This window comes from Pelophylax lessonae (genome assembly GCF_965119305.1).
Source record: "Pelophylax lessonae genome assembly, chromosome: 2".
In the NCBI taxonomy this organism is placed as follows: Eukaryota; Metazoa; Chordata; class Amphibia; order Anura; family Ranidae; genus Pelophylax; species Pelophylax lessonae.
The window spans coordinates 276,789,225-276,802,942 of NC_138769.1; the positions used below are offsets into that span (position 1 = coordinate 276,789,225).

Genomic DNA, 13,718 nt, shown 5'->3' on the forward strand with positions numbered 1-13,718 from the left:
GCGGTACTCCTGGGTGGGCTGAGTGTACCAATCCACTCACACCTCCCACTCTAGGGGGGTGGATGTGCTGGTGCACCGGTCCCTGGACTTTCAGGAATTTCATACGCATGTAGACCCTGAGGGGAGATATGGGTTTCTGCACTGTAAATTGTTTGCTGTGACTTGTATATTGGCAATGGTATATATTTCTCCTCTGTGTTACTGTGGGAACTGCTGGCCTATGTACTCACGGAGCCTGATGCCCCCATTTGTTCTGGGAGACATTAATGGTATCATAGATCCCAAATTGGATAGGCATCCCCCCGCACCGGCTTCGCCCCTGTCCAGGGGCACGGCCCTCCTGCGCTTTATCATGGAGGTGGGTTGGGTAGACTTCTGGCGCACCACCTTCCCCAATGTTACTCAATTTTCGTGCTATTCTAAAACGCACAACTCCCTTTCTCGTATAGATTTCTGCCTGGGCTCCGGGTCGGCACTTGCCCTGGTGCGTGACGTGGAATATGCGCAAAGGGGGGTATCTGACCACTCACCGCTGGTACTGCAGGTTACAGCTATAGTTCAGACTAATTTATTGAAGGCCCCGTGGCATTTGAATGCCTTTTGGTTAAATTTGATTCCATCCAGTGCAGACATCCAATCTCAAATTGACCAATTTTTTATAGATAATGCCCCTTATGGGGATGGATTGCTTAGATGAGATACTTTCAAGTGCTTCCTTCGGCCAAATTTAATTCCGTTTGAGGGCACTGGAGGCATAGCTGACCAGGCGGGTGCAGCTATTGGAGCTCTGAAACTCCCGAATGGTAAAATGGTTAACTCCCAGGATGGGGTTATGCAGGAATTGGTTAGATTTTATACTGATTTGTATGCTTCTCGGTGTGTTATTCACCCGAGGAACTTCATAACTATTTACAAAACATACCCCTGCCCCAGCTTACTTAAGTAAAAATGTTGCAATTGGAGGCTCCCCCCTTGGAGGAGCTGCGGGAGACGGTCGGTCTGTTTTCCAACTCCAAGGCTGCGGGGGGTAATGGAATGCCAAGGGAGGTTTATCAAACTTATTCAGAGTCGCTATTGCCCAAACTATTGGAGGTTTTCAATGAAGCTAGGGACAGACAGCAGTTTCCTGAGTCTATGTCTAGAGCCAGCATTGTATTGTTACTTAAGCCGGATAACCTGGCGACTGAACCTAACTCTTACCGCCCCATCTCTCTCTTGCAGACAGATGTCAAGCTTCTGGCAAAAATTTTAGCCAGGAGATTGAACAGAGTAGTGGGTTCTGTTGTGCACGAGGATCAGGCAGGTTTTATGCCCAATAAATCTACCGCTGGTAACCTGCGGAGTTTATATGTTGATATGCAGGGTTCTACTGTCCTTGGATGCCAACAAGGCATTTGACAGTGTAGAGTGGGAATACCTGTGGGCTGTCCCACAGGGCTTTGGTTTTGGCCCCAGGTTTATATCCTGGATATGCCTGCTATATAGTGACCCTCGGGCGTCTATCAGGGAAGGTGGGAGGCAGTCTAATAGTTTCCAGCTAGAGAGGGGTACTACCATAGACAGGGGTGCCACCTCTCCCCACTACGGTTTGCTCTGGCGATTGAACCACTGGCTGTGTATATCCGAAACAATGACCGCATTGTGGGGTTCAATTATGGTGCCTTACAGGAGAAGATTCTATTGTATGCGGATGATATGCTTTCACTTCTAGGGGACTCCGACGCCTCGCTCAGGGAAACCATGACCACTATCACAGACTTTGGGAGGTATTCTGGGCTGACAATTAATTGGACCAAGTCTGCTCTGATGCCACTGGATAGGGTGGTGGACCCGTTGGTGGGAAGCTTCTACCCTGTTCCGGTTGTGACCTCATTTAAGTATTTAGGGGTGGTGATTTCACCGGTCCCGCTGGACTTCTGCAGACTTAATTTCCTGCCGTTGCTGGTGAAATTTAAGGATAGGGTTAAGATTTGGAAGAAGTTATGGCTCTCTGTTGCGGAGCGGGCAAATTTAGTTAAAATGATTCTCATGCCCCAGTTGCTCTATTGCCTACATAACTCTCCAGTGGTGATTCCTAGGGCTGCGCATCTTCACTTACCTCACGATTCGATGCGATTACGATTATTAGGGTCGCGCTTCGATACGATTCGATTCCGCGATGCATCACGATGCATCACGATTACTATCGGGACCCTTTTCTAAAGGGGGATCTATGGGGACCCTGCTCTAAAGGGGGATCTATGGGGACCCTTCTCTAAAGGGGGATCTATAGGGACCCTGCTCTAAAGGAGATCTATGGGGAGCCTGGGCCTGCCCTAAAGGGGATCCAGGGGAACTGAGCTCTAAAGGGGGATCTATGGGGACCCTGCTCTAAAGGGGGATCTATGGAATAGATCCCCTTTAGTGCAGGGTCGCCATAGATCCCCCTTTAGAGCAGGCCAGCATCCCCAGAGATCCCCCTTTAGTAGAGCAGGTCCCCCATAGATCCCCCTTTAGTAGAGCAGGTCCCCTCATAGATATCCCTTTAAAGCAGGCCACATGAGGTTAGAAGAGTTACCTGATGCTACTTGTAGTACCGTAGGCCCTGGTAAGGAGGAATGCTGGGCTCTGTAGTCCCCCTAGTTGTACTATAGCAGGCTCTGGTAAGGAGGAATGCTGGGCTCTGTAGTCCCCCTAGTTGTAGTATAACAGGCCCTGGTAATGGAGTAATGCTGGGCCCTGTAGTGCCCGACTTACCAGGAAGCAGAGCTGCAGCCAGTTGTGGGTGAAGTAGCGGTAGCCGGTAGGTGTATGGAGTAGGGCTCGGACATGTCCCGGTTGATGAGCCTCATGTCGGCATTTGGAGCTCGGACTTGTGCAGTGCAGTGTGCACGGTACAGGCGGAAAGCACCACCAGTCCAACTCTTTAAAGTTCCTAAGCCTCTTAACACCTCATTATGTGTGATACCACTGGATTTTACAGGCTTCTGCGAATGGAACTGACAAGTGACAGGGATATGTCAATGGGCAGGACTTCTCTGTGCTCTTTTCCAGATTGCTTTATGCTATGGTAGTTTTTATAAGCAGTCACATGACCAAACAAACCCCAGGGGGGCTTCAAGTAATACTAGGTGTATTGCAGACAATCAGTCCCACCCAAACAATGAAAGCTGACACCAGAATTGTGTGACAGCCAAGACACCCCTGCCAGGACATTCACAGCAATGCAGGTGGTGCAAGGAGGAAGTCACAGGTTTGTGGGGGAGGAGGAGGAGGGGAGGGGGGGCACCTGTCAGTGATAAGAAGGAGGAATGATTTGGGGGTGATGGTTCCTGATATGGGGTTTTTGCAGCTGAGAGCAGAAGCGGTGATGATGTCATTTTCTTAATGCCTACGAGGGCTTTTAGCCACCCCCAGCCCCATGTTTGCAGGGAATAAAAGCTGTATGTATAGAGGAGAAGGGGGCACACCAGCCAGCAGACGCGATGAGGAGGAAAAGCAGGGAAGTCCCGCACCTTATGCCTCACCCTGACAGCAGAGTATCTGTGATCCTGCACGGTACCTCCTCCTCCTGCTCCCAGCAAAGTACTACTCACTACTACTCCTCAACTCCTCATACTAATCCACTGCAAGAATCTACAAATACACATATCCCTCTTACTCCCAGCAAGGTATTGATCCTTATCACTACTACTAATTTATAAAAAATACCTCCCTGCACCCAGCATAAGGCTACTTACTACTCTGCTCTCCTCCTCTCCTCTCCCACGAGGAGCTCCGTGTTCGCAAGCCCGGCCGCCGCCGCCACTCTCATCACGCGCCAGCGCCGCCCACCCCGGAAGTGACGTCAAGCTAATCGATTTTGCAGTCACCCCGAATCGATGCAGAATCGCGAAGGGTCGCATCACGATGCATCGATTCGGCGATTATATTCAGCAGCAATAGTGATTCCATTGAAGATTTTCTGGACGGTTAACTCCATCTTCAGGGGTCTAGTTTAGAAGGTAGGCACGGCTAGAGTGAAGTTGGAACAACTTCAAAAACCCAAGGATGGGGGGGCTTGGCTGTACTACATAGCTTCCCAGCTGCAGCACCTGGTGGGGGGGGTCTGGCGGCTGGACCGTTAGCCTCAGTACTACGTATTATGCTTCAATATAGTGGTTCGACATCTCTAGTGGAGGGCCTGGAGGCACAGCTGTTTGCCAAGCCAAATAAACCATTACCTACATACAGACTCTTTCAGAAAATATGGTAGATAGTACTCGCATAGATAGTATGGGATACAACCAAACAACTGCAGAGGATGTCTGGCTTCACTAGGTACAGTCCGATATGGAATAATAATACCTACCCTGAGCTCCTAAAAATTACAATGTGCGGCCAGGTGGCGGGCTGTGGGGGTGACGCATCTTCACCATATCTTTCATGGGGGTGAACTTTTGTCCTATGCCCAATTGCAGGCCAGATTTAATACCCCTTTAAATATGAAAATTTTCTATCTACAATTGCAGCACGCTGTGAGAGCCCAGACGGCGCTGGAGGGCATTAAGCTTTCCCCTATGCCGTTATTTGCCCTTATGCAGCAGACAGCCACAACTAAAGCGCTTATCTCGGGTTGTTATGCTATCCTTTTGGGGGCATACTTGGAGAAATTTCCCAGCAATTTGTGTGATAAATGGGAAAGAGATGTGGGTGAGATTCCGGGTGAACAATGGGAGGAGGCATTGGAGGCAGTCAGGATATGCTCATTAAATGTTTCCCAAAGAGTTTCTGCATTGCACAACTCTGCACATCTCTGCATATGTATGTATCTCTGCATATGTATGTATCTCTGCACATGTATCTCTGCACATCTCTGCACATACATACACATGCATCTCTGCACATGTATCTCTGCATTGCACATCTCTGCACAATGTGCAGAGATGTGCAATGCAGAGATGCATGTGTATGTATGTGCAGAGATACATGTGCAGAGTTGCAAAACAGAGATACATACATGTGCAGAGATGTGCAGAGATGCAATGCAGAGATACATGTACAGAGATGCATGTGTATGTATGTACAGAGATGTGCAGAGATACATGTACAGAGATGCATGTGTATGTGTATGTATGTACAGAGATGTGCAGAGATACATGTGCAGAGATGCATGTGTATGTATGTACAGAGATGTGCAGAGATGCATGTGTATGTGTATGTATGTACAGAGATGTGCAGAGATGCATGTGTATGTGTATGTATGTACAGAGATGTGCAGAGATACATGTACAGCAATGCCATACAGAGATACATACATATGCAGAGATGTGCAATGCAGAGATGTGCATACATGTGCAGTGCATACATGACTGCATGAGATACTGAGATATAATATAAACGATGACCATGAGTTCATGAGATACAGAGATGTGACAATAAAGGATGGCCATGGCTGCATGAGAAACAGAAATGTAAAGGATGACCATGACTGGAGATTAGAGGTGGCCATATAACAGATCAGCAGAGGAGGAACATGACATGGAATGTAGAGGATGGCCATGACTGCATGAGATACAGAGATTGTAAAGGATGACCATGACTGCATGAGATAGAGATTGTAACGGATGACCATGACTGCATGAGATACAGAGATGTAAAGGATGAATATGACTGCATGAGATACAGAGATGTAAAGATGAATATGACTGCATGAGTTAAAGAGATGTAAAGGATGAATTTGACTGCATGTGATACAGAGATGTAAAGGATGACTATGACTGCATGAGATACAGAGATGTAATGTAAAGAATGACCATGACTGCATGAGATACAGAGATGTAATGTAAAGAATGACCATGACTGCATGAGATACAGAGATGTAAAGGATGAATATGACTGCATGAGATACAGAGATCTAAAGGATGAATATGACTGCATGAGATACAGAGATTGTAAAGGATGACCATGACTGCATGAGATACAGAGATGTGACAATAAAGGATGGCCATGGCTGCATGAGAAACAGAAATGTAAAGGATGATCATGACTGGAGATTAGAGGTGGCCATATAACAGATCAGCAGAGGAGGAACATGACATGGAATGTAGAGGATGACCATGACTGCATGAAATACAGAGATTGTAAAGGATGACCATGACTGCATGAGATACAGAGATGTAATGTAAAGGATGAACATGACTGCATGAGATACAGAGATGTAAAGGATGAATATGACTGCATGAGATACAGAGATGTAAAGGATGACTATGATTGCATGAGATACAGAGATGTAAAGGATGAATATGACTGCATGAGATACAGAGATTGTAAAGGATGACCATGACTGCATGAGATACAGAGATGTAATGTAAAGGATGACTATGACTGCATGAGATACAGAGATGTAAAGGATGAATATGACTGCATGAGATACAGAGATGTAAAGGATGACTATGACTGCATGAGATACAGAGATGTAAAGGATGACTATGACTGCATGAGATACAGAGATGTAAAGGATGACTATGATTGCATGAGATACAGAGATGTAATGTAAAGGATGACCATGACTACATGAGATACAGAGATGTAAAGGATGAATATGACTGCATGAGATACAGAGATCTAAAGGATGAATATGACTGCATGCGATACAGAGATGTAAAGGATGACCATGACTGCATGAGATACAGAGATGTAAAGGATGAATATGACTGCATGATATACAGAGATCTAAAGGATGAATATGACTGCATGAGATACAGAGATTGTAAAGGATGACCATGACTGCATGAGATACAGAGATGTGACAATAAAGTATGGCCATGGCTGCATGAGAAACAGAAATGTAAAGGATGACCATGACTGGAGATTAGAGGTGGCCATATAACAAATCAGCAGAGGAGGAACATGACATGGAATGTATAGAATGGCCATGACTGCATGAGATACAGAGATTATAAAGGATGACCATGACTGCATGAGATACAGAGATGTAAATGATGAATATGACTGCATGTGATACAGAGATGTAATGTAAAGGAGGACTATGACTGCATGAGATACAGAGATGTAAAGGATGACAATGACTGCATGAGATACAGAGATTGTAAAGGATGACCATGACTGCATTAGATACAGAGAGTGGAACTTATCTTCAAAACAGTCCACAATCAGAGCACAGTCTATATTCAATCAAGTTGCTTTATCCAGTGATAACAGATGATTTAACAGATCCTCAGGTAATCTCTCAGTGATGTGCCATGAAAGAGAGCATAAATACACAACATAGTGTAACTCTGCTGGTGGAGAGGGGGTTCACCCATGATGGAACATAAATCTTTAGTGACAGTCTTCCCCTTCCCCCATGTATTGGACACTCACCAGAAAAACAGTAGAATCAGGCACATAAGGGGTTAATCTCACAGCCTTCCCAGCTGATAACACAGCACTGTAACAGCAGCAATGCACATGCAGTGACAGGGATCAGATGACTGCTGCTCATAAAACTCCCATCACAGCCCAGACTCAGCAAACCATGAGGTGCACACATTTACAGGCAAAAACAGAGGAGATGGAGGATGAGATACAAGTACAACTCAGTTGTTAAAAAGACGGCTTACACAGTGTAATGTCAGTAGCAAGCAAGTACTTACAGCAAGCCACGCTGCTCGGGACTACACTGTCTGCTCTCCTGTCTCCTCTCTTCTCCGGACGGCATGCTGCTCTTAGTCGGAGCGGGGCGGCGGCGGGCTACACTGTCTGCGGCTCTCCTGTCTTCCCCTGGCGCCGGCGGGCAGGAACTGAAGGTGAATGTGACGCCGGGGCGGTGCACCGCCCCCAGGCGTCACGTCACCATGTCTGATGTCCTCATGTGATTGGTCCAGGCTGGACTCTGGACCAATCACAGCCCGGACATCGTTAAAGTGGGGTGTGTCGGGGCGCATTGCTCTGCGCCCCGATGACCCCCAGAAGAGCGCCAACCGGCGCCTCTGCTGGGCGAGGGTGGGGTCAACCCCCCCCCCCATACCCAGCACACAGTCCGGCGCCCCTAGTGGGCGAAAAATTTACTTTTTTTTTAATCTTTTTTTTTTCCGCTTGCGTTGGGGGGGGGGGGGGGCGGCGCCCCTGCGCCCTCTATGGGCGGGCCGCCACTGCTAGCCACCCTGGGTCTAGCTCCTACGCATCTAGTATTGGATAAATTGTTATAGTAGAATTGCACTTATTTCTTACTATACAGAGGTGGAGGTTTGCTAGGTGGTAATTGTTTGCACAATAGTTAACTCTGCAACTTTCGGCTGTATTTGCATTGTTTTGTATGCACCTGTTCTATTGCACTAATGTATTGTTTGTTGGCATCTCAATAAACTTGTTCTTGATTTAAAAAAAAAAAAATGTCATACAATTTTACACTACGGCAGATCATTTACATTTTTTACATGGCGAGTACTATCTACACCCATTGGAGTCTGGGATTTAGTGCCATATGAATTGGGATCTCCAGTCTACCTTCTGATTTAGACGCCCTGGAGGTGTTTATCACAGGCGAGACGACCTTTGTGGTCATAACAATCTGGTAAGGAGTCATCTTTATTTGGTCACAGATTCACTATTGGTGATGTTGGCAGTTCTCACTGAAGAAATACACGGTTGCATATTTCATCAGCATAATCAACAGATATTCACTGTTCCACATGGTTTATGGACTTTATTATGAATTTTATGTTTATTTTGCATATTAATTATTAGTCATTATTGATATCACTTAGCGCAACCTTTCTTTTGTTAATTGTTCTAATGTGGTTGTGTCACACTTTTTTTTGCAGCTTTTTCGCTTTCACTTTATATCTGTTTTTTATTAAATAATTTATTTATATGTCACGTATGATGTAAGCTCGAATTTATCTCTCTTCTTTCTGTATGGCCGCCGATAAATACAGCAGCCATCCACGGCAAAATGGCAGCTCCATGCGGCTCCCGGGACTTCCAGAAATGAATGGGTAGGAAGGGGGGGGACCCGGCAGGAGCCCCCACCAGGACCCCCCACCAAGAAAAACGAGTTTGTAGCAGCAGGTGGCGCGCCCCCATCACCCGCTCTCATCCCCAAAACAGCCAGCCCCCGTTCAATGGGGCTATGTTGTGGCTGACCTAGCGTAAAGCTGAGATCGGGTCGCACTCGCTGGCCAGACCATACGGATCTAGAATATCCAGTGCGTTGCCCAGTCCGGCAGTTGATTGTAGTTCTCACAGGAACAGAAAATAATAAAAGGGGAAAAAAATCAGTTTAAAATGGAAAAAATGCTAGGACCAGAGATCCCAGCAAGGAACTAGGATCTTACTCCTGACTAGGTAGAAACAAATGGGTGCCTGTAGCAGGAAGTGGGAGTATACCCCCTAGGATTGCCCCATAGGCGTGGTAAAGTTTTTTTCCTGCCTAGTGTCCTACTCCTGTAGGGGGCAGTATAACCAATGGTCAAGAAGACCTGGAGCGGTGTCCGTCAATGAACAAAAGAGAAAATACTGTTTTTTTTTTACAAAACTAGCTAAAGCCAAAATGACTTAAAAAAAGCACAGGGGACATTACTTATTATTAATCTGATATGTTGCTTGTGCTGTTGGCTCCTGCATCCCCTGAAATCTTTCTCCCCTGATGCAATAAAACAGCTTCTACAAATGGAGGAGGGGGACAGAAAGGGCAGCCTAGTCGAGCGCTGTTGATGAATGCTTGTCGCAGCTCCCGCAGCTCTAATATGTCACACCAGAGGCAGCAGGGGTAGGGAAGACTGGAAGAGATTTCAAGAAAAGTAGGAATCAGCAGCACAAAGGACACGTCAGATTAAAAGTAAGTCATGCTAATTTTAATGTTTTACCTAAACTTAGGCTTTTATTAGCAAAGAAGTAACAAGCAAAAACAATAAGGTGATAATAAAAATGAAGTAAACTGTATAAAAAAATAGTACATTGTAGTCTGCTAAACATTTGTCTACATCTACGTCGGTCACGCGCCCTGCAGCTAGGGGGCGCCCCGCCGCAGGCGCACTCCTGCCACCGTTTGTCAGCGAAGGACTCCGATGCCGGGGCAGGCAGCTCCGATTGCCGCCTGACACCCGCGATCGTTCCCCGCTGAGAGAGAATGGTCAGCTGTTGTAAACACAGCCGACCGTTCTTCTCCCTGGAATGATCACAGAGCCCCTGTGATCCTTCTATATAGGAACACAGGTCTCTGTGATCATTTCACAAGCCCCGCCCCTATACAGTTAGAATCACTCCCCTAGGCTTATATTTAACCCCTTGATTACCCACAGTGTTAACCCCTTCCCTGCCAGTGTCATTATTACAGTAACAGTGCTAAAAATATGCACTGATTACTGTAGTAATGTCACTGGTCCCCCCAAAAGTATCAAAAATGTCAGTTAGGGGTCCGATCTGTCTGCCGCAATGTCGCAGTCCCGCTAAAAATCGCAGATCGCTGCCATTACTAGTAAAAAAAACAAAAAAAAACCAATAAAAATTACATAAATCTTTCCCATAGTTAGTAGATGCTATAACTTTTGCGCAAACCAATCAAAATACACTTATTGCGATTTTTTTTACCATAAATATGTAGCAGAAAACAAATTGGCCTAAAATGTTAAAAAAATTTTGATTGTTACATTTTATTTTGGGAATTTTATATAGCATAAGGCCCCGTTCACATACAAGCGACGCTACTTCCCGGGGCGACCTCCGAGGTCGCGGTGCGAGCAGCGCGCCGCGACCTCGGAGCGGCCGGCATGGACTTCATAACATTGAAGTCTATGGCGGTCGCCTCCAGGTCGCCCCAAAGAAGCTCCGGACCCTTTTTCTAAGTCGGAGCGACTTGTGTCGCTCCTATTAGAACGGGTCCGCAGCTTCCCTATGGAAGGCGACCTACGGCGACCTGTGAGGCGACCAGGTTGCCTCACAGGTCGCCTTAGTGTGAACGGGGACTTAAGTGAAAATATATATATTTTTTCCGAATTGTCGCTCAATTTGTGTTTATAGCGCAAAAAATAAAAATTGCACAGGTGATCAAATACCACCAAAAGAAAGCTCTTTGTGGGAAAAAGGGACATCAATTTTATTTAAGCACAGCGTTGCACGACTTGCGCAATTGTCCGTTAAAGTAACGCAGTGCTGAATCGAAAAAAATGGCCTGGTCATTAAGGTGGCAAATCTTCCGGTCCAGAAGTGGGTAAAAGTAAGTCATGCTAATTTTAATGTTTTACCTAAACGTTTAGGCTTTTATTATCAAAGTAGTAACAAGCAAAAACAATAAGGCGATAATAAAAATGAAGTAAACTATATAAAAAAACAGAATATTGTAGTCGGCTAAACATTTGAAGATCCCTCCCAACCCCTCTCCTGCCCACTCCAGATAGACATAATACAATTAAATGAATAGTAGCTAACAAAGCCGCCAGCAGAGGGAGCTCTAACAATACTTGTTCGGAATCGTTCAATATTCTTTTGGATTTTCCTCTGTCCCGTTTCAACACCTCCTTCTGCTAACAAAGAATAAAGTACAGCATTCCTACATATAGAGATGCTGCTCCTTACTTCTTGCGGTTAGCGAGTGTGACGTGGAAGCGACGTCGTCGTGTGACAGCTGATGAGGATGACGGTGTAACGTTAGCAAAACCTACCCCGTGAGAAATCCATACACGTCACTTCCTGTCAGGAACAGCTGAGCAGCGTAGCTGTGCGCATGCGTTGCCTCGGAAGTGACGGAGTAGGGATTTCTGACTGGGTTGGGTGTTCTGAAATTTCGGGAAGATATCTAAATAAGGTTATTTTCTCTTCTTTGGATTTTATGAACTATCGCGAGTTGTGTCGTAACTAGCAGCTGACTTACTCACGTGATCAGTGTGCGGAAGAGAAGAAGCAGTTGCAGCGTTGTGCCCATGGAAGCGGCTTTGGAGCAGCATTTGGAGGATACGTAAGGCTGTTTTCATGTACTGTATGAATGAACTGCTCTGTATCTAATTGAGCTTTGCTGGCAGAAATGTTTCTTTTATCTGTTATACATTTTTAGCGTGAATGATAAGCATCCACAAGGTCTGTTACGAATACATTGTTCATTCTAAAGGAAAACCTATTTTATATTTTGGATAGGGGGGTTTAGTCCTGTCGTTTATTTTTTTTATTTGTCCTCTGTTCCTCGCTGGGGAAATAACCAAAACAGGAAGTGAGGGGATAGCCCTCCAATGATGGAATCCCTGGTTGTCAACTGAACTATTGTTCCCATTGCAATATTTCTGGTATGGTGGCAACTGAAAATTTGTGATTTGTGATTTTTTTTCTTTTTCTTTTATTTTTACCCTTCATGTACATGGGACGTTTGAAAACCTCCTGAATGCTGGAACTTGACAACTAGTAACTGACGGTTAAAAACGTCCGTTGTGCCGAGTTTACATGCCCTGTTTAGCAGCGCTTGCATTTAGAAGCATTTTGGTCAGAAATGTATCCCCATTGGAAACGCCTATAAACTAAATGCGAGTTATAGCGTTTACACACTGTTACAAGCATTTGGCGTTTCAAATGCCAATAAACTTCTGTCTGAACGCATTTTTTTGCTTTCAAAAGAATGCAACTAAACTCAACTGCCTCTAAACGACTTTAAGTGCCGGTTCACATTTGTGCAATCACAGAGATCGCATGTAACTCGGAGCGCACTGCTCCTAAAATTACATGCCATCTCTGTGCAGTGCAAATTCAGCCATACAGCTTGTATGGCTGAATTTGCACCGCAATCGCACTAAAAGACGCACAGGACCCTTTTTTTTGGTCCGCAGCAGAATTGGATCGCATGGTGGTTCACACTAGTGTGATCCGATTCTGTGCGAACTCTCAGATTGCACTGCGATATGCGATCTGATCTGGGGGTGTCGTTAACTTTTAATTGACACCTCCAGCGTATCGCATATGGCAATGTGAACTGCCAGGGGTGCGGATGCGATGTGGGAACAAGCTGTATATTCGCAGTGTTCCCGCATCGCACAAACGTAAACTGACCCTAAACACCCCAGTGTACATGGACAGATAAGATAACATAGAGGAGAGTTCAGGGGCTGCTGCAAAAAACGCCCAACTACTCCTAAACTTCCGTTTTATCAGCAGCAGCGTACATGAGGCCTAAAGGCCTGTACACACGATAAGAAAATCTGTAGGGAAAATTCGTCCGACGACCGATCTGTTGATTTTCGGATTGTTAGTATGGTGCTTTCGACAGCCAACTACGACTTTTCGGCTGACAAAATCCTGATGTGCAGGCTATAAAATTTTTGTCGTCAGTCAAATCAACGTCTGATTTTCATCTCATTAGTACAGATTTCGATGGAAAAAAATTCTTAAGAGCAAGACTAGGCATGCTCAAGAGACGAAAGAACACATACAAAACAATCCAACACATGACATCACTTCTGAAGTAGAATTCTGTCGTAGGGGAAAATTCGTATGAAAAATAACCTCTTCACTTTCCACATCAGACTAGCATGCCACAAAAAACGGACGACAGATCTTTCGATAAGCTGATCGTGTGTACGGGGCTTTACTCTTGGTGCAAATGATTAACAGGAGAAATAGAGAATGTGACTCTCTCTAACAGGGATGCAGACCGCAATAGAAACTCGCAGGTGTTCTAATTCCCCCCCCCCCTCCACTTCTTTAGTTAGTTGATCATGATTTCTTTAACTGCATGCAACTGGTACAGAAGAAAACATGACTCTGAAAGGGTTCTC

The 13,718-nt window shown here is 45.5% G+C and overlaps 1 protein-coding gene across 2 annotated transcripts in view; it reads left to right on the top strand.

Annotated features, from left to right (window-relative positions):
* The window catches only part of LAMTOR5 (late endosomal/lysosomal adaptor, MAPK and MTOR activator 5), a 345,493-nt gene that overhangs the window by 186,522 nt on the left and 145,253 nt on the right, over nucleotides 1-13,718 (top strand). Inside the window, exon 1 of one of the 2 annotated variants that reach the window (XM_082245650.1) lies at nucleotides 11,864-11,917. The exons of the other annotated variant lie outside the window; for it this stretch is intronic. Within the exon in view, the coding sequence (XP_082101776.1) occupies nucleotides 11,883-11,917 (35 nt within the window). The 5' untranslated portion in view covers nucleotides 11,864-11,882. Of the gene's footprint in view, nucleotides 1-11,863; nucleotides 11,918-13,718 lie in introns of those variants that run through there. 2 annotated transcript variants of the gene reach the window in all.